The 27106-nt window shown below is 39.7% G+C and overlaps 1 protein-coding gene across 1 annotated transcript; it reads left to right on the top strand.

Annotated features, from left to right (window-relative positions):
• Nucleotides 1-13926: 13926 nt before the first annotated feature.
• On the top strand, nucleotides 13927-20617 carry LOC107789482 (uncharacterized). Its single transcript, XM_016611300.2, has 12 exons — nucleotides 13927-14302; nucleotides 14506-14725; nucleotides 14843-15043; nucleotides 15144-15214; nucleotides 15693-15855; nucleotides 16538-17131; nucleotides 17770-18150; nucleotides 18245-18320; nucleotides 18412-18475; nucleotides 18888-19023; nucleotides 19867-19980; nucleotides 20065-20617. The coding sequence occupies exons 1-12, from the start codon at nucleotides 13992-13994 to the stop codon at nucleotides 20128-20130; spliced, it is 2397 nt and encodes a 798-aa protein (XP_016466786.1). The 5' UTR covers nucleotides 13927-13991; the 3' UTR covers nucleotides 20131-20617.
• Nucleotides 20618-27106: the final 6489 nt, after the last annotated feature.

Genomic DNA, 27106 nt, shown 5'->3' on the forward strand with positions numbered 1-27106 from the left:
GAGTGATTGACCGTTTGAGCTTATAGGTTATGGTGAACTTTACATTGTTGATAAAAGCGTCGTCTCCACCACCGATGATCATTTAGATAGTGCGGGTTGGTGAGAGAAGTTTTGGCGGTCTCTGATGTTGTTCTCCTCTAGAAAAGTTGGTCCTTCCTCGGTCGCTCAACAATTCTTTGAGGTGTCCTTAGCGAAGCATGTTTAAGATCTCCTGTCTTAGGGCGATGTAGTCCTCATTTTTGTGACCTCGTACTTGGTGGAACTCGCAAAGGGCGTCTAACTTTCTAGTGCTTGGATCTAACCTCATCTTTTGTGGCCACTTTACCTTCGGTCAGAGCTTCTCCAATGCGTAGACTATTTCTGAAGGTGACAAAAAACAATTGTGAGCGGATAACAAAAGAGGCATACCTCTCTCGTTGCGGTGTGTCCTTTTCTATGGTCTAGGTGGGACCTCTTCGTGGCGGGAGGGGGGTGTAATGGCATTTTCGACATATGTTAGATGCCTTTCCTGGTTGGGTCGTGGAGCTACAAGGTCCCTTCTGGTATCGTTTCTTCGATCTTTCCTGGACTCGATTTGTACCGAGGTCAATCGGTGAGTCGGCCCATTGAGGTCGTCCTCATCTGATCTAACCTCGGCATAATTGGCATTGTGTATTTCATCCCAATTAGTCGGGGGGTACTTTATAAGCTAACTTAACAACTTTCTTGTCGCCCTTGAACCATTTCTATTTAGCCAGTTCCGTAAAGCTGCGACGGACATTCCCTCCGATACGTTTGGTAATGTCATTCTTACTCGGTTGAATCGGGCGAGGAAGTCTCTCAATCCTTCTTCCGGTGATTTTTTGATATCGAATATATCGTTCACTCTTGCCTCTGCCTTTTTGGCCCCGGCGTGAGCCGTTACGAACTTATCGGCCATCTCTTCGAATGTTTCAATGGAACGTGCGGGTAGCTGAGAATACCATGTTAATGCTCCTCCAGTGAGGTTCTCGCCGATTTTTTCAACAAAATGGAGGATTCTTATTCCTTGCGAGGTCGTTGTCTTTCACGGCGGTGACATAGTGAGTTACTTGGTCCTCGCATCATATATTTTCAGGTAGGGCGACATTTTGAAGGTCTTTGTTATGGCATGCAGGGTGGTTTCATCACTGTATGGTTGCTCGACAAACTGACCAGCGTCTCTCTTTGGCAAGAGCTTTGGGGCACCCATTTTTTATCAACCCTTTCTTGATGTTCTCTCACTTGGTCCCAAAGTGTTTTGTTCTCGTTCTCCATTTCCTCCATCTTTTTCAAAATGGTTGTAAGGGTGTCATTACCTGCACTATTAATAGTGTTATGAGTAATACCTGTCATTGGAGGAGGGAATGGGCAATGCTGCTCGATCGTTGCTGGTGTAACACAGGTCCTTGCATTTTCCATAATTGTATCCTAAGCGGGCTTGTGGAGGATGCGTGTTAGTGCGTCAGTTAGCCAAGCCTCGAGGAGCTTTCTTACTGCTGGTGGCGTCTCTTCCATCATGAACGTGAAAGCTCCTTTACCGCGGGATATTATCATACTATCGTGAGGAGGAGGTGACCCACCTCTCCCGGGAGAGGCATTAGGCGTTATATCCTCACCTTCTGTTTCGGAAACCTCATTGATGGTGTTCAAGAGGTTGGTTGTGAGGTCGCCTATTACCCTCGTTCTTTCTTCTCCGTTACCTGCCATATCAGATCTGTGCGTATAAGGAAAAGGAATTTTGTTCTTTTTTTTGGGTTAGCAATCCGTGCTAGTTGTTGATCTAGAGGAAACTAAAAATTTAACTAGGAAATCCTCACAGACGGCGCCAAATTGTTTGACCAAAAAATATAGACTTTCGGTTAAACTATTAAATTTAATATAATAAGGGGTTAAACTTAGTTAATGATAATATCTCTAGATTTAGAACTTGACAGCATGGATAATATAGATGAAGTCAGTAGGGAACCGAAAAGTAATACACATTTAATATTCCAAAGAAGGTGCACAATAATAAAGGAATATCAAGCAATAAATTTTAATAAATGGCATTTATGTAAATAAGGAGAATGATTCACCCAATAATGAATGAGCTGGATAATTCTTCCTTCTGACAATGATGAATGACAGATAAATCCTAGAATGTTTGAACTATTCTCAGATCTGATAAAAAAATATGATATAATGTGAACAAGAATCTTAATGAAACGGTAAAGTTTGTATATTTGCTAGAGAGAGAATCTTTTTCTCAAAAAGTGTTCTTATCAAGTGAGTATTACATGCATTATCCTCTTATCTCTTTTTCTATTTATACAAGACATATCCCTAACAAACATAGTAGTACAAGTGAAGAGAATATCCAATGGAATATTCTCATCAATGTCTTATTTCAAATAATGAATGTTACATCCATTTACATAACAATTGACCTCGGCCGCAGTTGACTCTTCGATCACGAACCTTGATGCTTCCTGGCCGGCCTCGACCGATCCTTTCCTTAATGTCGCTTCACGCTAAATTTCCTTAAGACAGATTTTGGCCTATACAGTGATGATATAAGGCATCTGAATGACTATTTAGATGATTTTTTCTTTTTCATTCATAGGGAATTGGCAATTAATGCGATTTTTTAACTCTCTGTTCGAGGAAGAAGCGAAAATGAATGTCATGCTTCAAGTAGTTGAATAAATAGCTAAAACGATATTGATTCAGTTGTCATTAAAAGTGAGAAGAGGACGCAAGGAAATCACATAGAATGGTCCTAAATAGTTTCTTTAATCAAATTATTGAAATCGAATCAAGAAATTAATCTCAAATTTTGGAGTCAATTTCACGTGTAGTCACTAAACTTTATAAAATTACAATACTATTTTGTATCATTAAAGTCACTGAGCTTTGTCCATTATATCAATAAAATTACAAAACTATTTTTGTGTAACTAAAGTGCATTTTACTGAGATTATTTTAAGGAATATGGATATTTTCTTATTTAATCATCTAGTGCATGTAGCCCGTATTGACCCCATCCATCCAGATTAGTGAGGCATACGCCTACTAAAGGGAATCATTGCCTACCAAAAAGTTTTTCATTCCCAGAACTCGAATCCGAGTCCTCTTGAATAAGAGTAGATTCCAACCATCTACCACCGCCATTGCAATTCAAATTAGAACCTTTTAGCGACTAGATTGTTGCATGTGGATGTGTTACTTTTATTGGATCCTCAGAGTATAGAATACCTTGCTCTTGTACTCGAAATAGACCTAAAGTTGAAGGATTTTGTTGGAATCCTTCAAATACGGGAAGTGTTACAAGGCTAATTTTTCGACCAGCACTGCATGGCAGCAACCTGACTCTCAAGCCATTCAGCCTTACTTTTTTTGCACACAGTTTGACACTTAGAATTATTTCAGACTCGTAAAATTAAGCAACACAGTAGTATGGGTAAAACTTAACCTTTATTCTACTCTCGCAGAATATACAAAGGACACTCAGTTGGAAGGATCACATATGCTTACTTGCCTTAAACCAACAAAATACACAAATATAAGGGGGCTGCCTATGGCAGATTACAAGGGACAGTTACATAGGGCAGTTATACAACGTGTTTGGCACATGCCAAGCCTAAAAACAAGCATAAAGGCTTAGCCACATTTTTTAATTCATCTTCCTACGAAATGAACTCCTTTTCAGTACTTTGGCCAACTGCAACATGTGCATTGCACATGGCTTAAACTTCCACAGCACATGCACAACACACTTCTTCACAGTTACATGACTTCCATACTTGTTCCATAGCTTTGCCCACACTTTGCCTTCTGCTTGCCTTGTCTTGTATTTGGACCATGCCTCACCCATAAGATCATGACAACATATTTTCACAACCTTTGTCGTCCCACTGATCTGCACGCATGCCTTAGCCAAGTGCCATGCGCCTTTGTTTACCATAATCGTCACCCACAATCAAGGCTGCCTTGCCATCACCCAAGACACCTTATCTAGCTGAACTGCCCAAGTCCATGCACTAACTTAGGCACACTCCCAACTCCTCACATTGCTTGACAACACCCATACAAACCTATGCCAAGGGGCAATGTACAAGCCCTTAACATTGGTTCTGCCTGACATCCGTCATGTCTCAATATTAGGGGCAAAAAAACCACCCCGACTAGTTGTACTCGACGTCCTCGTCGAGGCTAACTTTAAGTAGTCCTCAATTTGCTATTCATATTGCCACAATAAAGCACCATTTTCCCAAGTTGTATTTTCCTCTGGCTTTCCCTTCCATTGAATCAAAAATTTTGTCCGCCTATTTTTTTTTATGCATCCCAAGAACCCGGTGATCAAGAATCTTCTCAATTTCTTCCTCAAGCTGAGTGCGCACCTTAGGAGGAGCTCTCTTTATTTTGTGCTTGTCCGGATCTTCAGGATCTTCAATATAAGGCCTTAGAAAACTCACATGCAAGGTCAGATGAATCTTCATTCTTTCAGGCAACTTTAATCGTTAAGAAACTTCACCCACATTTTCAGTAACTTCGAAAGGACCATCATACCTTTAAACCAAAGCTCTATGTCTAACCCGACTGTCAATCTTTTTCCAAATCTGCAGAGTAAGCTTTAACAACACTTTGTCACCTACTTTGAACTCTAATGGACGCCTGTTCCGATCAGCATACTTCTTCATTCGTTTTTGTGCCTTATTTCAAGCTATATGTTGCTTCTTCCATTATACCTTGTCTATCCCAACCATAGCGGTAGGCATCTGGACATTTACCTCCATTCTTCTGTTGTGCAATCTTCATTGGTCGTGCAAGCTACTTCCCCAAGACAATCTTAAACGGATTCATCTCTGTTGCTGACGACTTGTGCAAATTATAAGAGAATTGTGCATAGTCTAATAAATCTGTCCAGTTCCGTTGACTAGCAGCCACGAAATGCCTCATGTATTCTTCTAACAAATGGTTTATTCTTTCGGTTTGGCCATCAGTTTGGGGATGATTTGCCGTTGAAAACTTCAAGTTTGTACCCATCAAGTTAAACAAATAAGTCCAGAACCGGCCTGTAAATCATGCATCCCTATCACTAATAACATCCTCTGGTATTCCAAAATATTTAACCACATTCTTGAAGAATAATTTAGCAGCAAATTTTGAAGGACATTCCATCTGGACATCAATAAAAACAGCATAATTAGAAAACCTATCAACCACAACCATGATCGAAGACAACACATTAACTTTAGGGAACTCGCTAATAAAATCCATAGAAACAGATTGCCATATTTCTTCTAGAATAGGCCGAGGTTGCAGCAAACCCGCCTCTTTCTTCCGCTCAGTTTTGTTAAGCTAACATATAAGGCAACTCTTCACGTACGCTTTCACATCATGCTCTATCTTGGGCCAAAAGTAGTATCGGGACAACAGATCCATCATCCTTTTATTTCCCGGATGACCAGCCCATAGAGTATCATGTGTCTTTTTCAACAGTTCACGACGCAACCCATTACCAAGTGGCACCACGATTCTCCCCCCTTTGAAATAGAGGAGATCGTCCTCGATCTAATATCGCCTTACCGTCCCTTCCCTCACATGATTCATTGTCTTGATGTACAATGTATCATTAGCAGCACACGACTTGATTTTATCATGAAAATCATATTCAAGTCGAGTAATGGAATAAACAGCAGCAAATACATCTTTCCGACTTAATGCATCAACAACTTAGTTGTGTTTTCCTGGCTTGTGCTCCCAAATAAAATCATATTCTGCCAAGAATTCTTGCCAACATGCCTACTCGGACTTAGCTTTTTCTATGTCTTGAAAAATGTATTAGCTACATTATCTGTCCTCACAGCAAATTTAGTTCCCAACAAATACACCCGGCAAATCTGCAAGCAATGAATCACACCAACTATTTCTTTCTCATGAGCCAAATACTTTTGCTCTGCTTCATTCAATTTTCTGCTTTCAAACGCCACAGGGTGGCCTTCTTGTACCAACACACCTCCAACAGCCTTGTCAGAAGCATCAGTATGAACTTTAAAGGGCAGTTCAAAATCTGGAAGCCGCAGGATAGGTTCTAAGGCAATAGCTTCTTTCAGCATATCAAACGTGTCACACCTCCTTTTTCCCGTGCCAGCAGGGGCGCAGAAGGGAGTTTTTCCAATTAAAGGACAATCGAAACGGGATTTATTATTTAATTCAGAGTCGCCGCTTGGGATATTTATGGTGTCCCAAGTCACCGGTTGAATCCCGAATCGAGGAAAAGATTGACTCTGTATTACAGTCCGCGAACCAGAAATCCGAGTAAGGAATTCTGTTAACCCGGGAGAAGGTGTTAGGCATTCCCGAGTTCCGTGGTTCTAGCACGGTCGCTCAACTGTCATATTCGGCTTATTTATCTGATTTTAATACATGTTGAACCTATGTGCAAATTTGAACTCTTTACCGCTTTTATTATTATTATTTTTAATAAGAATTGCGACGTCGCAAAAATACATCTCAAACCACGTCACATCAATGCACCCATGGTTATCGACACATTTCAACTCCGTCGAGATTTGGATTTGGGCCACATAAATGTGCACCCGAGTTTCAGAAGTAGATTATTAAAAACGCGCCTAAAGTGACTAGCGCGTTATTATTTTGGGAAAACCATGAAATTCGCTAAACGGCCTGTCCCGAAATCTAAGCAATCAATATATACATTTAACGAGGACCCCGTGATTTATTTATTTTATTCGGCGAGGCTCGTCTCAATTTTATTTTAAAAGGGCAAACCTAAAGCAATCTATAATTTTCTACTTTATTTGTCTCTAAAAAAAGGAAAAGTCCTAATTAATTAATATTACAAAATCGGGCCTCAAGTTCAAGACCGGATCCAAACGAAAGGACGAACCTTTTAATTTGAATCCACTACCTAACTTAAAAGCCCAGTCCATCCTTAAGTGCTAACGTGTCATATCAGTCTTGGGCCCAAAGAGCCCAAGCCATAAAATTCGTGCAGGCCAACCATGAATTTTCAGTGGGCCTAGGACTAGCCTAGTTCAAATGAAATGGATCAACCTGAGAAGATCGCGGGATAAGCATTTGCACACCACAATTACTCCAACTCTCCAGAGTGTGTTTACCAAATAGTAATAAAATACTATGACGTACGCTCGTTCAAATTAACTATTTATTCATATCCAATTATCATGACCAATTTGTTTAGTCAGTGCTAATGGTGCCTGCTTATTTTAAACAAGTTACTGATGATGCCTACTGATATTACTAGCCTAAACTGTTGATGCCTACTGATATTAGGTTTAACTCGAAATCAAACTTGATGACCCATCATACATTTGCAACCCCAATCATGTTTCTGAATTTGATTTTTAACAGAATAGTGCTACACTAAAGTGAGCACTATCTATACTAAAGCGGTTGCTAGATAACCATGAATTCAAGTAGTCCCAAAACAAACCAGCGCACATTCGAACATTCTGATGCTTCTGTTTCTAATTAAATTATTGTCCCTAACTAATTGCCCACTTTGACGTGAATCACTTATAGCAAAACAAGTCAAGAGTTCAAATAACTTCATCTAGTACTAATTGTTATGGTAAAGCAAACTGACAACCTAGCAGCTCAAATTTGTAAACTAACAGCCTGTCAACATGAGCATAGCAGTTCAGTAGCTCTTAATTACAATCCGTGTGTATCCACTATTCACATAATACAAAACACATATTCAATATCGACTAGGTATAATTAACTAACAATTCATCCAATTATAAACAACAGGCAGCCTACAAATGAACACAATTCTGTGAATATTTCCCTTTTTCAACTTCAAGGAGCTACATCAAGGCGATTCGAAAAGTGTACCTGGAATTGGAACAAAAATAAAGTAGAAGAGAGATCAGCAACAGCAGTAATACGAGCAGCAATACAACAGCAGTTCAACAACAGCAGTTGGGAGTTCCAAACAGCCACCGACACAGCCCAGAAAGTTTGTAAAAGACCAAACAACAGCAACCAATATCACCACAAACAAACTCAACCAAGCGTATATTAAACCCGAAACTGAACCAGTAGACCACTGAACCACTTAAGAAATCAAAGGGAATCGGATTCACTGTCCATAATTCTAGTTACTCCTACAGATGCAATGAAACCGGATCTTTCTTTTTTTTGTTTTCTCTTTTTAAACTCTCTAGCACTCTCTTTCAGATTTTCAGAATCCTCTCCCCTAAAATCTGTCTTAAATGACTCTATTTATAACCAAACACTGACCCTGCCAGCTCTTAGGAGCACTCAAGCTAATTAAGAGAGTATTTTTTCCCATCATATTCCCTTACAGCCCATTATCAACTGTCTTGTGTCCAAAGGCATGGGCAGCTTATAATATTCAATTAATCCCCTCATGCTATTATGTTTTGTTCCCCATTAGCACTAACAAATGTATTAGTTTAATGTTACTTAAGTGCTTTACTGACAGCCCACTTAAACTAACCAATTCCTGAACTTTCAATCCCCAAATTACCCCCCTTAACCCCTGTGTATTATCCTACCTCAACCCCTTTCAATCTGTACCAAATCCATCAGCTATAACCAATTCAACTAAGTTAAAAATCCTAACCATTGACTAAACTAAGGCTCAAAGGTGAACTCAAGTTCAATTCATTATCAGACCCCAAACATAGTTATTTAACCTAGCAAACTCAAACAACAAATGAATTCAAACCAGATCAAAATAACATTGCAACAAGATGAAGGACATGGTGATTCAGGGAATGAACTAAACATAATTCCATGTCAAACCTAAATACGAACAACACTGTAAATGCATTAAATAAAAACATGAAATTCATATACAAAGTGATGGGCAATCACAGATGACATACTTTGAACTCACAGTAATAGCGAGCAATTACGGGAATAGCTATAGTTTATACAAAACTTACTAATACTGACTTATTTGAATCATTCAGGAAAACAAAGAAGAAACAAAATACAGAGTAAGCACAAAACATTCGAATTTAAACAAAAAAAATATAAGAAAGGAGTAGAGGATGAATTTACTGAACAAAACCTAAATAGAAAAAGAAGATAAAATGAACCTACCAATTAAACGGGGCCTGGGTTCGAACCTCTGATGCCTTTTGGACTTGGGGCCAAGACGGACCCTAGTCGAGTGTTCCTGAACGAGAACACATTCGACTAAGGTCCGTTTTGACCTCAGTCTCTGAACTAGCTTCAGATCACCATTCTGAAACCCTTGATTCGAGACTTTCCGGGATGATTCGACGCAAACTAAGGGTGGTTTGGGAACGAGGGAGGCCAGGGGGTGGCAGGGTGTGAGTTTGGTGGCATATGAACGGATTAGGGTTTGGGTCGATTCCTTTGACCTAATATTCTAGGAGCTCGGGGGTGATTCGAAGAAAATTGAGCGTAGGACTGGAACGAGGAAGTCGTGGGGAAGCTGTGGTGTGAATTTGGTGGCATTTGAACGGATTAGGGTTTCGACTTGATTTTCGATCTAATATTTGAAGCACACGGCTGAGATTCGAGGGATAAGAGTTAGGGATTCGGAATGGGGAGGTCGAGGGGAATCAGTGGTGAAAAGATGGGGTCGTTTGGACCACCGGAACCGCCGTGAGGCAATTTCTGGTGGGCGGTGCACGGTGGCAAGAGGCGGGGGATCTGTTTGGTCTCTGAAGCTCAGAGACGAAGAGGTAGGGGGTTTGGTTTAGGGGGCGGGGTAGGATTTAGGAATATATACGGCGTGAGGGATTTAATCCCGGTCGTTAGATCAATTAAGATCAACAGCTATGATCAAGGAACTAATCAAATACAGTGTCGTTTGGTTTAGTGTTGGGTCGGGGTCGATCCGGGGGCAAGTGGGTCGGGTTGTGGGGATTGTTCTGAGGCGTTGGATCAAAAACCAATCAGTGTCTTTGAAATGGACTGGACCGGGGTCGCTTGGGCCTGTTTGAACGGGCAAAACGGGGTGGGTCTAGGCCCAATCCGACTTTTTCCTTTTCTTGTTTATTTGTTTCTTTTTCTTCTCAAACTAATTTTCCAAATTAAAAACCAAAATCCTACATTGATTTATAAATCAAATTAACTTATAAAAATGCTAATTAATTATCACACATAATTGACTAACAAATGGGAAAACAAAATCGCACAATCGGACATCAAATGCTAAAAATGCACAGTACATCATTTTTGTGATTTTCGTTCTCGTAAAGCCAAAATTGTTTTAATTAATTCCTAATTGTAACATTAAATCCTAAATGCACAGGTAACACATATTTTGTATTTTTCATTAATTAAAATAGAATAAACATTGACAGACAAAAATGCGAATAATTATCCAAAATGCCACGCAAATCCTCAAAACTGCACACGAAGGAAAATTATTTTATCTTGAATTTTTGGGAGTAATTTTCGTAGGGCAAAAATCACGTGCTCACAAAACACATCACTGCATTTCAGACCATGCCAACCTAACATTCTTCTTAAACAAATCAATCAAAGGAGAAGCTTTATTTGAATAGCCAGCAATGAATTTCCGATAATAATTTGCTAACCCAAGGAAAGATCTCAACTCTTTCACAGAATTAGGTGTCTGCCACTCCACAATGACCTACACCTTTTTCAGGTCCATCCGTACTTGATTCTGGCTCACCAAGTGCCCAAGATTTGATCTTTTGTCTAGCAAACTCACACTTTTCCATCTTCACATAAAGTTGGTACTCCCTCAAACGAGACAATACCTTAATCAAGTGTGACATACGCTCATCCAAGGTCCGACTATCGATAACAATGTCGTCTAAGTAGACAACGACAAAATCATCCAAGTACTCAAACAACACATCATTCATCAGGTTGCAAAAAGTAGCCAGAGCATTTTTCAACCCGGACGACATAACAAAGAATTCATATGAGCCATACCTCGTAACACGTGTAGTTTTAGACTCATCACCTTTAGCTATCCGTACTTGCCAATAACTAGACCTTAAACCAAGCTTTGTGAACCAACAAGCCTTTCTCAATCTGTCCATCAAGTCTTGCACCAATGGAACTGGATATTTGTTCTTTACATCCACCTTGTTTAACGCCCAATAATAAATACACATCTGAAACGTCCCATCTTGTTTCTTTTGAAATAAAACAGGTGCACCAAACAGAGCTTTTGATGGTTGAATCAATCCTTCATCAAGAAACTCATTCAATTGTTTCCGCAATTCAGCCAACTCTTTTGGAGCCATCCGATAAGGAGGTTGAGCAGGAGGCATTGAACCCGACAGTAACTCTATCTTGTGATCAATCGCCCTCTGTGGTGGCAAATTCTTAGGCAATTCAGGTAGCATCAGCAAAGTCACTTAATATTTGAGCGACGCAGTCCGACACTTCAACTTTTACATCGGGCTTTACCTCAACCATAGCAGCAAGGAAAGTATCATCTCCCCTTTTCAAACCTTTTCGACCATCATGGCAGAAACTAATGAAGACGTCTGTTGAGTTTCTTCTTTCCCATAAGGATGAACAACCTTCACAAAATCAAGAGCCATTCATGCATGATCATCAGTCCGTCCAAGTGAGGCATTGGAATAAAGCGATTTTTCTGCATAAAGTCAATTTCAAAGATTACCTCAAAGTCGTCCAATGGAATCACCATCAAGTTAACGTTCCCTTTCCAGTTCCCAACAGACATAGGAACATTGTAAGGCATACCCACAATGGCTTGGGCTTTCACATTCACAGTCTTCAGGTAAGAAGGACAATTGCTCACATTCTACCCATACTTCTGCACCATTTTCACCAAGACAAATGTGTGAGTAGCGCCTGTATCTACCATTGCTATCATGCCCTTTTCTCCAATTTTCATTTCAATGTACATCAGCAAAGAGTGAGGGTTCATCTCGTCGCTTGTAGCTCTAAGCAACAAAATGACATTCAGCAATTGCAAAGGATTTACCAAGGTAGCACCAACTTCTTTACCTTCTCCATCCTGATTATTTTCTGTAGCAAGCAAAGCATTAACCCGTTCCCGATTTGGACAATTTTTGGCAATGTGAGGTCCACCGCAAGTCCAGCAACCATCACCTTTTTATTGCCAATGCCTTTGTTTCTAGAAGATCCGTCAATAGTAGCCTTGCCCTTTTCCACGATTTCTTTTCGATCTTCCTTCCTTATTTCCCCTTTCTCCTCCACCTTTTTCTTAGGTTTTGAAGTAGAAGGAATTTCAGAAAGACTCCACGTACTGCAGTAATCCACCAATGAATCCGATGCAGCAATCGCACTCGGGGGATCCTTCACGTTCTGTCTCCTGAGTTCGTTCTGTGCCCATGCTTGCATTCCAGAAATAAAATATGCAATTTGTCATCCTCTAACATGTTCTGTATATCCAGCATTAAGGAAGTGAATTCCTTAATATAATCACGAATTGTTCCATTTTGTCGCAGACGTTTAAAGCGATCCCTAGCAAGCCAAGATACATTGCTAGGTAAGAATTGGTCCTTCATTTCTTTCCGGAGTTTCTCCTACGTATCGATCTTGGGTTTGTCCGCACTTTCATCATCGGCCATGCGAGTCCTCCACCACAATTTAGCATCTCCTGTTAGGTACATACTTGTAATTGTGACTTTTTCCTTGTTTGGAGCCTTGGCAGCAATAAAATATCGCTCCATATCCCACAGAAAGTTCTCCAATTCTTTTGCACGACACGCTCCACCAAACGCCTTTAGTTTAGGGATCTTTACCTTAGAACGTTCTTCACTGCCTTGGCCAGGAGCAGCCAATGCCTTCGAAGAACAGTAATTTCCAACTTCAGAGTTTCGATCTCCTTCTTCAGATCTACAACTTGAACATTCGTGGCCTCACACGTTTTTTGAATACCTCATGAAACTGATCAATTCCATCCTTTAGACGATAGATCCCAGTAATTAGATTAGCCAGATCCAAAGGATCATCAATCACACCAATCAGCGCCTCCAACCTTTGCACACGATCACACAAGTCTGAAGTGGATCCACCAGCCATGGTCCCAATTCACGAGCAAAGCTCTGATACTAGTTGTTACAAGGCTAATTTTTCGCAACCAGCACTACACGACAGCAGCCTGACTCTCAAGCCACTCGGCCTTACTTTTTTCGCACACAATTTGACATTTAGAATTATTTCAGACTTGTAAAACTTAAGCAACACACAGTAGTACGGGTAAAATCCAACCTTTATTCTATTCTCGCTGAATATACAAAGGACACTTAGTTGGAAGGCTCACATATGCTTATTTGCCTTAAACCAATCGAAATACAATAATATAAAGGGGGCGCCTATGGCAGATTACAAGGGGCAGTTATACAATGTGCTTGGCACATGCCAAGCCTAAAAATAAGCACAAAAACTTAGCCACATTTTTGAATTCATCTTCCCACGAAATGAACTCCCCTTCAGCACTTTGACCAACTGCAACATGTGCATTGCACATGACTTAAACTTCCACAACATATGCATATTGCACTTCTTCACAGTCACATGACTTGCACACTTGTTCCACAACTTTGCCCACACTTTGCCTTCTGCTTGCCTTGTCTTGTATTTGGACCATACCTCGCCCATAAGCTCATACAACGTCTTGTCACAACCTTTTTCGTCCCTCTGATCCGCACGCATGCCTTAGCCAAGTGTCATGCGCCTTCGTTTTCCATAGTTGTCGCCCACAATCAAGGCTGCCTTGCCATCACCCAAGACACCTTGTCTAGCTGACCTGCCCAAGTCCATGCACTAACTTAGGCACACTCCCAGCTCCGCACATTGCTTGCCAACACCCACACGAACCTATGCCAAATGGCAATATACAAGCCCTTGACATTGGTCCTGCCTGACATCCGTCATGTCTAAATATTAGGGGCTAACCGGAAGATACTTAACCCTATCCACTCAGTTTTGGGTTGTCAGCCCAACTAACCAAGACCAAGCTCCTCCTTGGTCACGCCCACACTATGGTCTCATTACCTCGCCATCGCGCCATTCTCTTCTCTCCTAATTCCCCCACCCGCATTGCTTTCCTCGTCATTCCGTCTTATAATAGACAACAACCAAATAATCGCCCCAAACGACGTTGTATTTTCGTCGAACACCTCAAGAGCAATCCCTTTACTTCACATCTTCTTGCCCGTTCCCTTGCCTCCTCCTCATCTGTAATGGGATCCCTTTCAGCCCTCAACGAACCTCTGCCGTACCCAATTGCTCGCCGCGATGAATCTGTTGTAGATAACTATCATGGAGTTAACGTTCCTGATCCTTATAGATGGTACAATTTTGGGCAAATTAATTAGAATTAGCTCAATGAACATGCTCTAACTACTTCAGCTCTCTATTTTACGGCAATTTCGTGCGAAAAGATACAATTTTTTGAAACAGTAATTTTTGCTAGTGTCTTGCTTCGATAAATTCGTGATTTGCTTTGATAAATATTGATTTTTTTAAAAAATTGTGTTTGAACCTTTTGATTAGGCTTGAGGATCCCGACTCAGAGGAGACCAAGGAGTTTGTGGAAAAGCAGGTGAATCTAACGGACTTAGTTCTCAAGACTTGTGAGACAAGAGAAAAGCTACGGGAAAAAATCACGAAATTGTACGATTTTCCAAAATATGAAGTCCCTTTTAGGGCGGGCGATAAGTACTTTTACTTCCACAATTCAGGACTTCAACCCCAAAAAGTCCTTTACGTGCAGGTCTGCAAAGATTCCATTTTTAGCGGAAATAATATAGATGATTCGTTTGGTCAACCCCAACTGGTTAGAATTGAGGCATTAGTTGATTGACTGTGTCTTATTGCTTGGTGATTCTAGGATAGTTTGGACGGAGAACCAGAGGTTTTGCTTGATCCAAACACACTTAGTGAGGACGGGACAGTTGCTTTGAGTATTTGCTCCATTAGTGAGGATGCTAAGTACTTGGCATATGGTATTAGTTCGAGCGGTAGTGATTGGGTGACTATCAAAGTTATGCAGGTTGATGATAAGAGCGTCAATCCTGATGTAGTCTCGTGGGTAAGTGTTTGGAAAGGTGATAACTTTTGATTATGGTGGACATATTTCTTTACTTGGAGTTCTTTATTTGTCATTATGGGTGTAATTGTTTTCCTCACAGGTTAAGTTCTCTGATGCTAGCTGGACCCATGATAGCAAAGGGTTTTTCTATAGCCGTTATCCAGCGCCAAAGTGAGTACTGAAAGTTATATTCTCTTCACAAATCTGTTTCATATACAAGTGTGGTTTGAGAATCATGAAGTTTCTGTATCATCTGATCTATTTCTGAGGGGGAAAAATTCAAAAAACCTATATCATCTGATCTGATGTAAAGTAATCTGCTGGCTAATTTTCCGATAAGTTAAAAAGGTTCGGTGTAATATGTATTGTGCTACTATCTCCTGGTATGTCATCATTGTAATGGTACAAATATCCAAACAGAACCTTGTTTCATAGTAAAGGTACAAACTATGTTGGGCGGACTCTCCAAAATGCTGCCGCGCCTGTGTCGGATCCTCCAAAAACGCACTACTTTTGGAGGATCCGACACGCACCCAGCAACATTTTCGGAGAGTCCGAGCGACATTGAGTATAAACATCTAATAGTAACGGTATAACACTTCAATTATTTTGTGCGACTCTAAGTTTTGGAGTGTGTCTGGCTTCTTAGTGATGGAGAAAGTTTGGATGCTGGGACAGAGACACATGCCAATCTGAACCATGAAGTGTATTATCATCGCTTGGGTACTGATCAGTCCGATGATATCTTGTGCTGGAAAGATCCTGAAAATCCAAAGTGTACACGATCAGCTTCGGTGACAGAAGATGGAAAGGTTTACTATAGAATCTCCCTAATCTGTTGCACAATTATTGCTGTCTGAGAACTATGAATTTTCAAATTTTAATGTAATATCAATATTTTGTTTTCTTCCTAAATCCTGGAAAAATAGACATGGGTCTGGGAAAGATAAAGATGTATCAAGAATTACCAGGAACAGAGATACATTGATAAGGATCACTCTCGTAGATGTAATGTGCTTCTTGCTAAATTTTCTGGGGTGAACAGCCATGTTGTTGTTTTGACAATAGTATAAGTGTCGTACTTACCATTTAATGAAATTTATGCTACGATGGTAAGGCGTGGAGTTTGGGAAAGCAGGACGGTACTTATAAGAAGAAGAAAAAAGAGAGAAAATCCTGACAAGGTGCTAAGAAGACATGACTCCTATGGGAACACAAAATGAGTAGTCAAAGAACTACTTTCTTAAAAGGCTTTTAATCAGGATGATTGTGACACTTGGAGCACTTTTATCCCATATTAGATTGTAAATTGAATTGAAGTGAGGGTCATTGGATTCTTGAAAAGCAACTCCTTGTTTTGGGTTTACCTTTTGTCTTTCCTACATTGATGAAGTTCTTTTTGTTCACAGGTTTTAATTTGGTTTTACCTTGCCTTATCCAAAAAAATAAGTTAATCTTGTTTACAATCTAATTTTACAAACTATTGTTCTGCAGTACGTTCTCCTGTATACTTATGAAAACTGTGATCCAGTCAACAAAGTTTATTACTGCGATTTATCTGCACTTCCTGATGGGATTGAAGGTTATAAAGGAAGAAATGAGTTGCTACCCTTTATCAAGCTTGTTGATAACTTTGATGCCTCTTATGACTGTGTTGCAAATGATGGCACTGCTTTCACTTTCCGTACCAATAAGGATGCTCCCAAGTATAAGTTAGTCAGAGTAGATCTGAAGGAACCCGATTCTTGGTCTGATATCGTCAGAGAGGATGAAAAGGATGTGCTTGAATCAGCTGTTGCTGTCAATGACAATCAACTGGTTGTGAGTTATTTGAGTGATGTGAAAAATGTTTTGCAGTTGAGAGATTTGAAAGCAGGAGTATTGCTTCATCATTTACCCATTGATATAGGCACAGTGTCTGGAATTTCTGCTCGCCGCAAAGACAGCACCATTTTTATTGGATTTACAAACTTCCTAATCCCTGGAATTATATATGAGTGTGATCTCAAAGCAGAGGTTCCGAATCTGAAAGTATTTCGAGAAACTGTTGTCCCTGGGTTTGATCATACTGAGTTTCAAGTTAATCAGGTGAATGGGGCTTTTTGTCACAATTATGCTTGTGTAGTTTTTTTTTCCTGATAAGTAATTATGCTTGTGTAGTTTAATTTTTATAATACTTGAAACTTGTGTCTTTTGACCTTTTCTCCCTATTAGTGTATAGTCTTGGCGTAGTGGACACTTCTACTCAGGTTTTATAAATGAAAAGTCTGTGCATGTTTTTTTCCATTGAATCAACCCATTTTTCCAAATTTGTTTAACCTGAAATATCTAAGCTAAACTAGGAGATTTACACTTACATGCTCACTCATTCAGCTCCTGTAGAATAGGAAAATTACAGATTATTAGTTCCAAATTATGATCTTTTCCTTTTCTTTTAAATTTAATATTTTCTGCAACATACCTTCCTGCATCTCTTTGCCGCACTCCAATTCGCTTGGTGTAGTCAGCTACCCTTATTCTTCTTGACAGAAGACAAATACCTGAACTTTTTCCAAATCTGTAAAGGGTCAATACTTGTCATAGAATCTGTGTGAGCATGTCTACCCATTTTGAGACAAGGAAACTTTATTACTCTTTTCTTCTGGAAAAACAATGTCTTGTCTCTTTTGTAAACTACTTTTGTCTGATGTCTCCTTTTCTTTCATGGTTGGGGTTTACTTTTGCAGGTTTTTGTGCCCAGTAAAGACGGTGTCAAGATCCCTATGTTCATAGTGGCTGGAAAGGATATTTCCTTGGATGGATCACACCCTTGCTTATTATATGGATATGGAGGATTCAATATTAGCATTACTCCATACTTCTCCGTCGGTCGTGTTGTAATTGCAAAGCATTTAGGTGTTGTGTTCTGCATTGCAAATATTCGTGGCGGCGGGGAATATGGAGAAGATTGGCATAAAGCTGGCTCCCTTTCCAAAAAGCAAAATTGCTTTGATGACTTCATATCTGCTGCTGAGTATCTTGTGACAGCTGGTTACACTCAGCCAGAGAAGTTGTGTATCGAAGGTGGAAGCAATGGCGGGCTTCTTGTTGGAGCATGCATCAATCAGGTACTTAAACTGTTTCTTCAATATCGCTATCTTACTTTACAGCATTCTAGTGTTGATGAATCAGTGGTTGACTGTGGAAGCTTCATAATTGCAGAGACCTGATCTCTTTGGCTGTGCTCTTGCGCATGTTGGTGTTATGGATATGCTTAGATTTCACAAGTTTACTATAGGTAGTGTACTGTAGACTGAGTTCTCATCTTCAATGATGCATATTGGTTTTGCTCATTTGCTCTTTACAACTTATATTCTCTTCCTCACTAGGTCATGCCTGGACTTCTGATTATGGCTGTTCAGACAAGGAAGAAGAGTTTCAGTGGCTAATCAAGTGAGTTTTGGAACTTCCACTGAAACTTCCCTCGGCATACTCTTAATATGCTTTTCAATTCATGCATGTAAGAGAAAATGAAAAAAAAATATGACAGCGGTTCCCAAGGTTGAAAAACTGTCAGCATGGTGATAGATTGCTTTTGGAGGAATCCTTGTTTAGGCAATATTTCTCGTATTAGAGAATAAGATAAAGACAGCATGTTGCAACTGTGCTAGTCTACCTTGTCAACTATACATTTGATACTTTTCCTTCTCCTTCCTCCCCTTCCCTTTTCCCCCCTTTTCATTTCTGCATCTAACGATACTCAATGTTCTGTAGATTGAGGCATTTGGCCTAGCACTTTTTAATCCTTTTTCGAGCAGCGACATTAAATTTACTTAGTCTGTCATTCCCACTCAAATGTTTTCAGGTACTCACCACTCCATAATGTCAGAAGGCCATGGGAACAATCTCCTGATCAAGAATCTCAATATCCGTCCACTATGCTACTGACAGCAGATCATGATGATCGAGTGGTGCCACTGCACTCATTGAAATTATTGGCGGTAGGTTACTAAGTACTAACTAGCTAAATAGAATCCTGCTTCTTCTCCTGCCTCTTCATGGACAACTATGAGCCTTTTTATTGACATTTCATCTGCATCCAGATACAATTTTTTCCCCTACTTTTGATTGGCATGCATATTAGTTTTCAAATTTATTTTTTTTCGTGGAATAGGTTTTCAGAATATAGCATTTTAGATTGTAAATCCTGGGACTGATATGTGGTTTGTCTAAACAAATGGAAAGGAAGGAAAAATAAAATAGATTCTCTTTTGTTGCCTTCACCCAGGTTCATACATGTTTTGGTTAACCTACAAATATACAGCCACTTTTTTGTTTGGACTATTCTCCTTTGAAAATTTTCAATGTCGTACAGTCTAAAGTTATGTAAAAATATGAGTACTATATCTAGCCTGGACTTACAGCTTCAGAAGTTGAGGCTTGGGCTGCTGGTCGAATTTGTTCTCTCTTTTGGAAAAGTATATTCACATAGGCGAGTTTCCTTCATTGACTTCCAGTTGACGAGGGACTGTGGCCAAAATTGTTTAGAGACATGTTTCCAGAGATCATAATTCCTGCACAGCTAAAATCCCAGTGCTGCTATGGTCTGTCCCTATTTATAGCCTAGATGAGGATTTCATTATCTGTTTACTTTCTCAGAACTAAACTTGTTTCTTTATATGAAACATACATTTAATGAACCTGTGTGATCCACAGTTAAGCAGTTATAGAATTTCATATGCTTGTTCATGAAGGTTCATTACTGCTAATTTCTATGTGATTTATATCTTGTCTTCTTCTTGTTGTAAATTGAACCATTTTGCTAATTGTGATGTCTTCTTTAGACCATGCAATATGTCCTATGCACAAGCTTGGAGAAGAGTCCGCAGACCAATCCCATCATTGGTAGGATCGATCGCAAGGCTGGTCATGGAGCTGGACGACCAACACAAAAAGTGGTAAGGTTCTCACTAGTTATCGTTCCGGGCCACTTCCTGCTTCAATTGACAGTCACACTATTGAATGTAATACCTGTATTGCAGATTGATGAAGCTGCAGACAAATATGCCTTCATGGCTAAGGTCTTGGGTGCATCTTGGGTTGAGTAGATGAAGCTGATACCGAGCATTACTAAATCGTAAATTAAGATGGTGAATGGTGAATTTACATGTGGTAATAATTTGGCTGCAATTTCCAGATCAAGTATCTGTTTCCAATTCAAAGTTCTCAGAAATGAATCAGGCTCTCATCATTGACTATCTTTTCGGATTCCTATGGCGTGAAGGTGCACAAGAAGTTTAAAACAAAGATGAACGTATTTTCAGTTTTCAATACATTCTTGGCCAATTTTTGAAGCCCATCCATACCCTCATACGAGATTATGATATATTGCATCTTTAATTCATGGCCCTCCTTCAACCCCCAACCATTCTATGGTTTTGCTCCTCATGCATTGGTTCCCATGTGTATGAAAATGGGTCAGCATAATGATGGTTTCTCTTGATGGATATCATGCAATTTAGCTATTCTGCGAAAACTGATGTAAAGGTTGTGATATTTATTTTAGTTTCAATTGCAGAAAACATTCTTGTCAAATGGAACTTGATATCTTTTGACAACCTACTGCTTTTTTGTTGGTATTAAAAAAAAACTATTTACCGAAGAGCTTTAACGAAGCAGTAAAAAGAAAAAAAGAAGACCGGGAAACAAAACTGAAGATTGAGCGATAGAGCCTCAACATTCTTTCCCCTCTTTCCAATATCCATCCTATACGATATTAGCATTCCTATACTCAGAGGCGGATCCAGAATTTTCGAAGGACGGGTTCATCATTACTTTTTAAAAAAAAAATTAAACATAATAAGGTTGATAGGGGATTTGATCCCCTGACCTTAGGTTATTGGAAATAAGAGACCAAAACCAATGCACCACTTGGTCTCTTTTGACCATAGGTTCCATCAAGTAAAATTATGTACATCATATCTTTACTTTAACCCGAAGACTACGGGTTCACGTAAACCATATTTTACATGGTAGATCCGCCCCAGCCTATACTACTACTGAAATTGAGTTAAAAGAGTAAAAATTCTGCATCTTAATCTTCTTTGCTAGCCTTTGCTTCATAATGCTTTGTAGAAGACCTCTTGCACAATTTGCCTCGCTATTACTGTATGTGTCGAAATCTGACCATATGAAGATCGGCGCAAAAAGAAATGGCGAGGGGTCGATTAAGCCGTGGTTGTATCCATAAAGCACCGTAACGACGGGTATCTCGGCCATGGCCGAGGTCGAACCATCAGAAGGTCCGTATGGCGAAGTACGTGTCGTGGCATTTAGGGGGGACAACCTAAAGTACAATCGGCAGGTTAGGATACTCTGGCTAAGGAATGTTGGATAAAGGGGAATACTTACTATATATATATATATACTAGGTAAGAGAACGGGGGGGGGGGGGGGGGATTTTTTCGGGCTTCTTCTAAAGGAGAGAAAAAAATGAGAGAAGGTTTCTTAGTAAAAACAAGAGAAAATTTAGAACTTGGCTTCTAACGTTTGTAATCATCACTACGGAATGAATAAAGATAGATCCCGTAGCTGTTAATGACATTCCTTCTCTTTCTTTTCTATTCTTACATTGCGGAACAGTAACGTCAAGAATGTAAGTCGTCGTCTACATTTGATGCCCTTTTTTAATCTTAAAGAGTTTGTTATTGCTCAATATTCTTTGATCTGGAGGTTATTATCTTTGGCTAGGATTATCCTCTATTTTTTTATTTAATTAGTTTACAAAATGATTTAGCAATTTTTTGGTAAAACAATTTGGCGCCGTCTGTGGGAATTTTCTAGCCAAAATATTAGTTCCCTCTAGATCTAAAGCCAGCCAAAGTATTACTTCTCGGTTGTCATAGCCTCACCATTTCAGTATAAACACCAACTTGAAAAAGTGGTAGACAAGCTTTGGAAATAACCAAACCAATCAAGGTCAGATCTTTGCACGAAATCGAAATTATGTCTGATATGTATACAAAATTCACGTCTCGGTGTAACGATGGGTTTGGTACGTCATACGAGTACTCAAAGTGGGATTACGGACACTACGCACTTAGCACGTCTGCAATCCTATTTGTTATATTAACATCATATATCGATCTATACTTCCACCTCTTAGGGAAGGACGATAGCCTACTATGTGATTCTTTGAAATAACCAGCTTATCTTGCCTTATTTTTGTACCTGTATGCACAGTGTGTAATTTATGTACAGAGTATAACTTATGTTTCCCTTATTTTTGCGCACATCGGACGGGATCAGACCGGGACCCAAGCTCGAGATCCCAACGAGCAAAGTATGTTCAGCCCATAAGAAGCCTAGACGTGACTAACGGCGAAGCCAAACACGAGGCTACCAAATTTGAAACCGCCATTCGAGTACAGGATAAAACGAGTCGCCCTACAGCGCCCTTCTCCCCTCGCCGACTTATCAGGTCAAGGTAACATGCAATTTCGTTTGGGTTTAACTTGTCATTTTTCTTTTTTGGATTGGGATAGGAACACGAGCATTCTCACAGGTGCGTGAACAAGGAACAAACGCCACCGTACACGTCGGGAAAACGTTCCACACCATACCATCCCGCGGACAACGGTCGAGCAAGACCCTCCACACCGTACCATATTACAAATAACAGACAAACGGGTCAGAACAAACCGGCATTATTAAGAAAATCTCCATGACCTGGGACTAAGCGGTGAGCCCATGGAACGTACAACCTCTCCAACATAGGCAGTACATGAACTCGAAAAACTTGCACCTATATTCGCCATGGTAATCCTATGCCAATTCAGCCGACTAAATATTACGAATCACGTCCGAACTTTGTTTGAATTAATCATGTCCTAGGGTGCCCAGATCCCAAGCAGTAAGTTCATCGCTCGTCGCGTCAACAGCCTCTCCAGGCCGAGCAATGAAGGGACTAGATAAACTGGGACCCTACCGACACACACACTATGCAACAACGTACAGTATTCTCCAATGAAAGCAAGAGTAAATAAACTGGGACTCATCCTGACGCACGCATAAATGATATAGCAATGAGTAATATTCTCCAATAAAAGCAAGGCCACGTACGACATTCTTACTACGCCATCGAACCAGCACATCGCCAAGTGGAAGTAAAAGTCGACATTGTGAGCATGTGATTTTTGTTTCGCACGACAATCGCTCCAAAAGGAAGTAAAAAATAATAATTGGCCCTGCTGTACAAATTTTGGATTTCTGTGCGGCACCTTGTTAATTTATTTGTGACTTCGGCCCATTTTTATTTATTTACTTTATTAAAACAAAATTCAAAAAAAATATATATGTGTCCTGCATAATTCGAACCGTAATCCGGTCGTTAAATAGAAAATCATGAATAGGCATCTTCGTCCGTGATTTTATTTTTTGTTCAACTTTACCTGTTTTGAAATATTTTAGTGTGCAAATAATTGTATTGAGTGTGTATTTAATTTTAATTTGATTTTTTTGGTTTAGTTTTGTTTTAAAATAAAAAGGAAATAAATAATAAAATAAAAAAAATATAAAGAAAGGACCCCTTCCCTTCCGGACTTGGGCCAATTTTAACAAAATTAGCCCAAACAAGCAGCCCAAAACCCAGGCTTGCCTGGTCCAACACCACCTGATACCCAGGACATCCAAACGACGACGTTTTAGCCCAGTGTGATCTGGGCCGTTGATCTCAGATTGATCAACGGCCAAGATCAATCCCCCGTAACCCACCAACAAACCCGACCCGTCTCACCCGGACCGACCCCAAACCTTTATCCTTGAAACGACGTCGTCCCTGTTTAGCCAAAGGATCCTGGCCCTTCATCTCATCTCATCCAACGGCCAGGATCCATTTGCTCATTAACTATATAAACTCCTAACACTACCCTGCCCCCCTATCCAAACCCCAGCCTTCATCGTCTTCACCATAATCCCCAAACCCTAGAGCCGCCCCTGTACCCCTCACCATGAAAACCGGCGGCACGGACGCCGGTGACCTCGCCCCTAACACCATAGAACCCCCATGCCATCTTGAACCCAAATCTACCAACCACACACTTCGAATCCTATCCCACCTTCTCGAATCTTCATTTGAAGATTCGAGTCGGAACCTAATCTACACCGATCTGCCTTAAACTCATACCAGACACCCCCCAGACACCCCTCGTGACCAAACCATACTTGGTTTGGTCCGAATATAACCAGGGAAGCACGAATATTAGATCTGAGTTTCGAAACCACAAGGTCCCTCGTCACTGGTTCAAACCGGTTCAAACCGAAGAGGTTAAGGTCTGATGGACTTTAATCAAAGTGTTTCTCATTTGAGAAACACTTCGATTAAAGTCCATTCAGCCTTAAAAAAAGTTTGTCCAAATCCGAGTTCAAACTGTTAACTTTTCAAGTTTTAAGGTAAGTCTGCTTTCTTTCCTTTATTTGTTTTAGTCCGTGTGATTGTTTAAAAGTCTGTTCATATTTGTTTTGATTTTATCAACTTTTGTTTGTCCACTTCACTTAAACCTCTGTGTTTGTCTAAATCCCCCCTCCTATTCTGATAAGGCATGTGTATTGGTTGTGTTTCGAGTTTGGACTGACTAGCTAACTCCTCGAGTGCATTTCTGCTTAGTCAGTATAATTCAAACCATGTATCGATACTGTTTAAATGTTTGATTTTTGGCTACGATTGTGTATGTTAATGCTAATATAGTCGAGTCGACATGTGTCGTCAATTAGTTTCAACTGTCCGAACAATAACAAATCAACTTGCTTCTGTTGAACATTTGCCTGAATCAATTAAGAACCAAGTCTTGTTACTTATAGTCGTGAATATGATTTCAGAAACCTAAGGCTTGGTCTGTAACTGAAATCTGAGTTGGTGGCATGTGCACTTGTGCACAGCATGTGCATTGTGCACAGCCTGTTTTCCTGCATAAAAGGGTTTTCAATTTCAAATGGTTTGACAGCATATGCTGTCAGATATATTCTACTGCCCATACTTGCTTTTAGTTAATAAAATGGAAAAGTTGAATCTTCCAGGGAATGTGAATGGGGTTTAATATTTAATTAGCTAAAGTTGGAATTGAAAATGGAAGGCACATGGGAGGGGTACTGGGATATTCTAAAACAGGCTGTTAAAAAGGGTTAGTGTTTAGGCTTATAAAGAGGAGGACCTGGGATATACAGAAGAGACTGAACCTGGAAGGAAAAAGAAAAAAAGAAGGAGACTGTGAGGAATTCTTTGAAAGAGAAAGGAAGATATACAGACACTGGACCTTGAAAGCTGAAATACATACAAATAGATATACACAGAGAAAGGATAGGGCTGATTTTAGGAAAACATAGATAGAGAGAGGTGAAGAGATAGAAGGTATACAACCAACAATCACAAACTTTTTCCTCCTATTATTATTGGGTTTCAGTGGTTCAAATTGTTCAAATCAGTTCTGATTCTTGGAAAGTCCAGTTTGTGTCTATTAATCGAGTGTTTTTCATTGGTTTACTACTGGTTTGGTCTGTCTGGAGTTCTGATTCTACTCCACTGGGTGTGGCTGTTATTTGGCTTTTGCTTTCTATTGGCCATAGTCGCAATTCTGCACTCGAGCCTGTTTCTTGCTGTATTGCTTTGCCTGCTGCTATTCTGCCCTGTTGCTACTGATAGTGCTGTGATTGCTGCTGCATTCTGTTATTATTGTACTCTACTGATTGCCCTCTTCTTCAATTGCAAATATTCCCAGGTACACAACCTTTGAACCATGTATTGTTGAAAGTTTGAAGTTGAAGCAGATAATAGAGAAATGAATATCAGTTTATATTATAGCATTGGTGTAAAAGATAGTTCGAATGTTAGTTGGGCCTGTATTTTTACTGCAAACTGCAAATATTCTGTATAAACTAGCATACATTCTGTTCAAAGTGAACTGTTAGATAGCATGGCTCAACAGTAATGACAGTATGACTTAGACAGCATGTTTGATTTAGTATACATTCAGTTCAGTATAACACTTGTTTGGTTTAGTTATGACTGTATAACATAGAGCCATGGTAAGCACTTGTATGTATTTTACACAGACCTCTGAATTGACAAATCTATGGTATTAAGTCCGGGATAAATGTATCCCAAACAAACCCTCATGCAGTCACATTAAGAGTTGGCCATGAAGGCCAGCTTTTCCTGTCAGATTATGTGCTCCAATATAAGTTCGATATCGGGTTTCGGTATAGATTCTTTGTTTCGAAATAATGTGATGATTGTTGGGAGAAACTAATAGTCATTTCGAGTTCATTTAGTAGTAATTTTCCTAATAAACAGCCGATTTCGTTTATCAATTTCAAATAGGTTAGAGTGCTAAAATGGAACTTGGAGGTCGTTAAACATAACTCAATATATGTTGTTAGTTTGTTGCAATCTCACTTAGCAAATTAATAAGCGTATTCACTCGATGAAGACAAAGCATGAGGCAACTCTCACCTCATGAACAATCAATCAGGTAATCAAACAAGTTTAGGTTCGGCAAACATAATAAGGATTCAGTCTGTATTTGTTCAAACAAGTAAAGTTTGGCATCGCCTTTCTCTTTAAAGATAAACGCAGTAGAAATGTAGCCACTGTAGGGTGCCCTTCTAAAATAATGAGACGAGCCTCGCCGAATAAAAATGCAAATTGCGGGGCCCTCAATAATTGATCATGGTAAATACTTAGAATTTGGGACGGACTGTTTAGTGAATTCCACTGCCTTCCCCAAAGACAATAATGCGTTCAGATTTCTTTAGGCGCGACTTTTAAGTAAATTATATTCTTAAAAATCGGGTGCACATTGATGTGACCCAAATCCAAGTCTCAACGGAGTCAAAAATGTGTTAACAACTACGGGTGCATTGATTGTGACGTGGTTCGAGATGCATTTTCACGACGTTGCAATTCTATAAAATAAATGATAATAATAATAAAAGCGGTTTAAACTCAATAAAAGCACATAGGTCACAACATGTATTTAAATCAGATATTTAACCATTATAACAATTTAAGCGACCGTGCTAGAACCACGG

This window comes from Nicotiana tabacum, chromosome 1 (assembly GCF_000715075.1).
Source record: "Nicotiana tabacum cultivar K326 chromosome 1, ASM71507v2, whole genome shotgun sequence".
NCBI classification, from domain to species: domain Eukaryota; kingdom Viridiplantae; phylum Streptophyta; class Magnoliopsida; order Solanales; family Solanaceae; genus Nicotiana; species Nicotiana tabacum.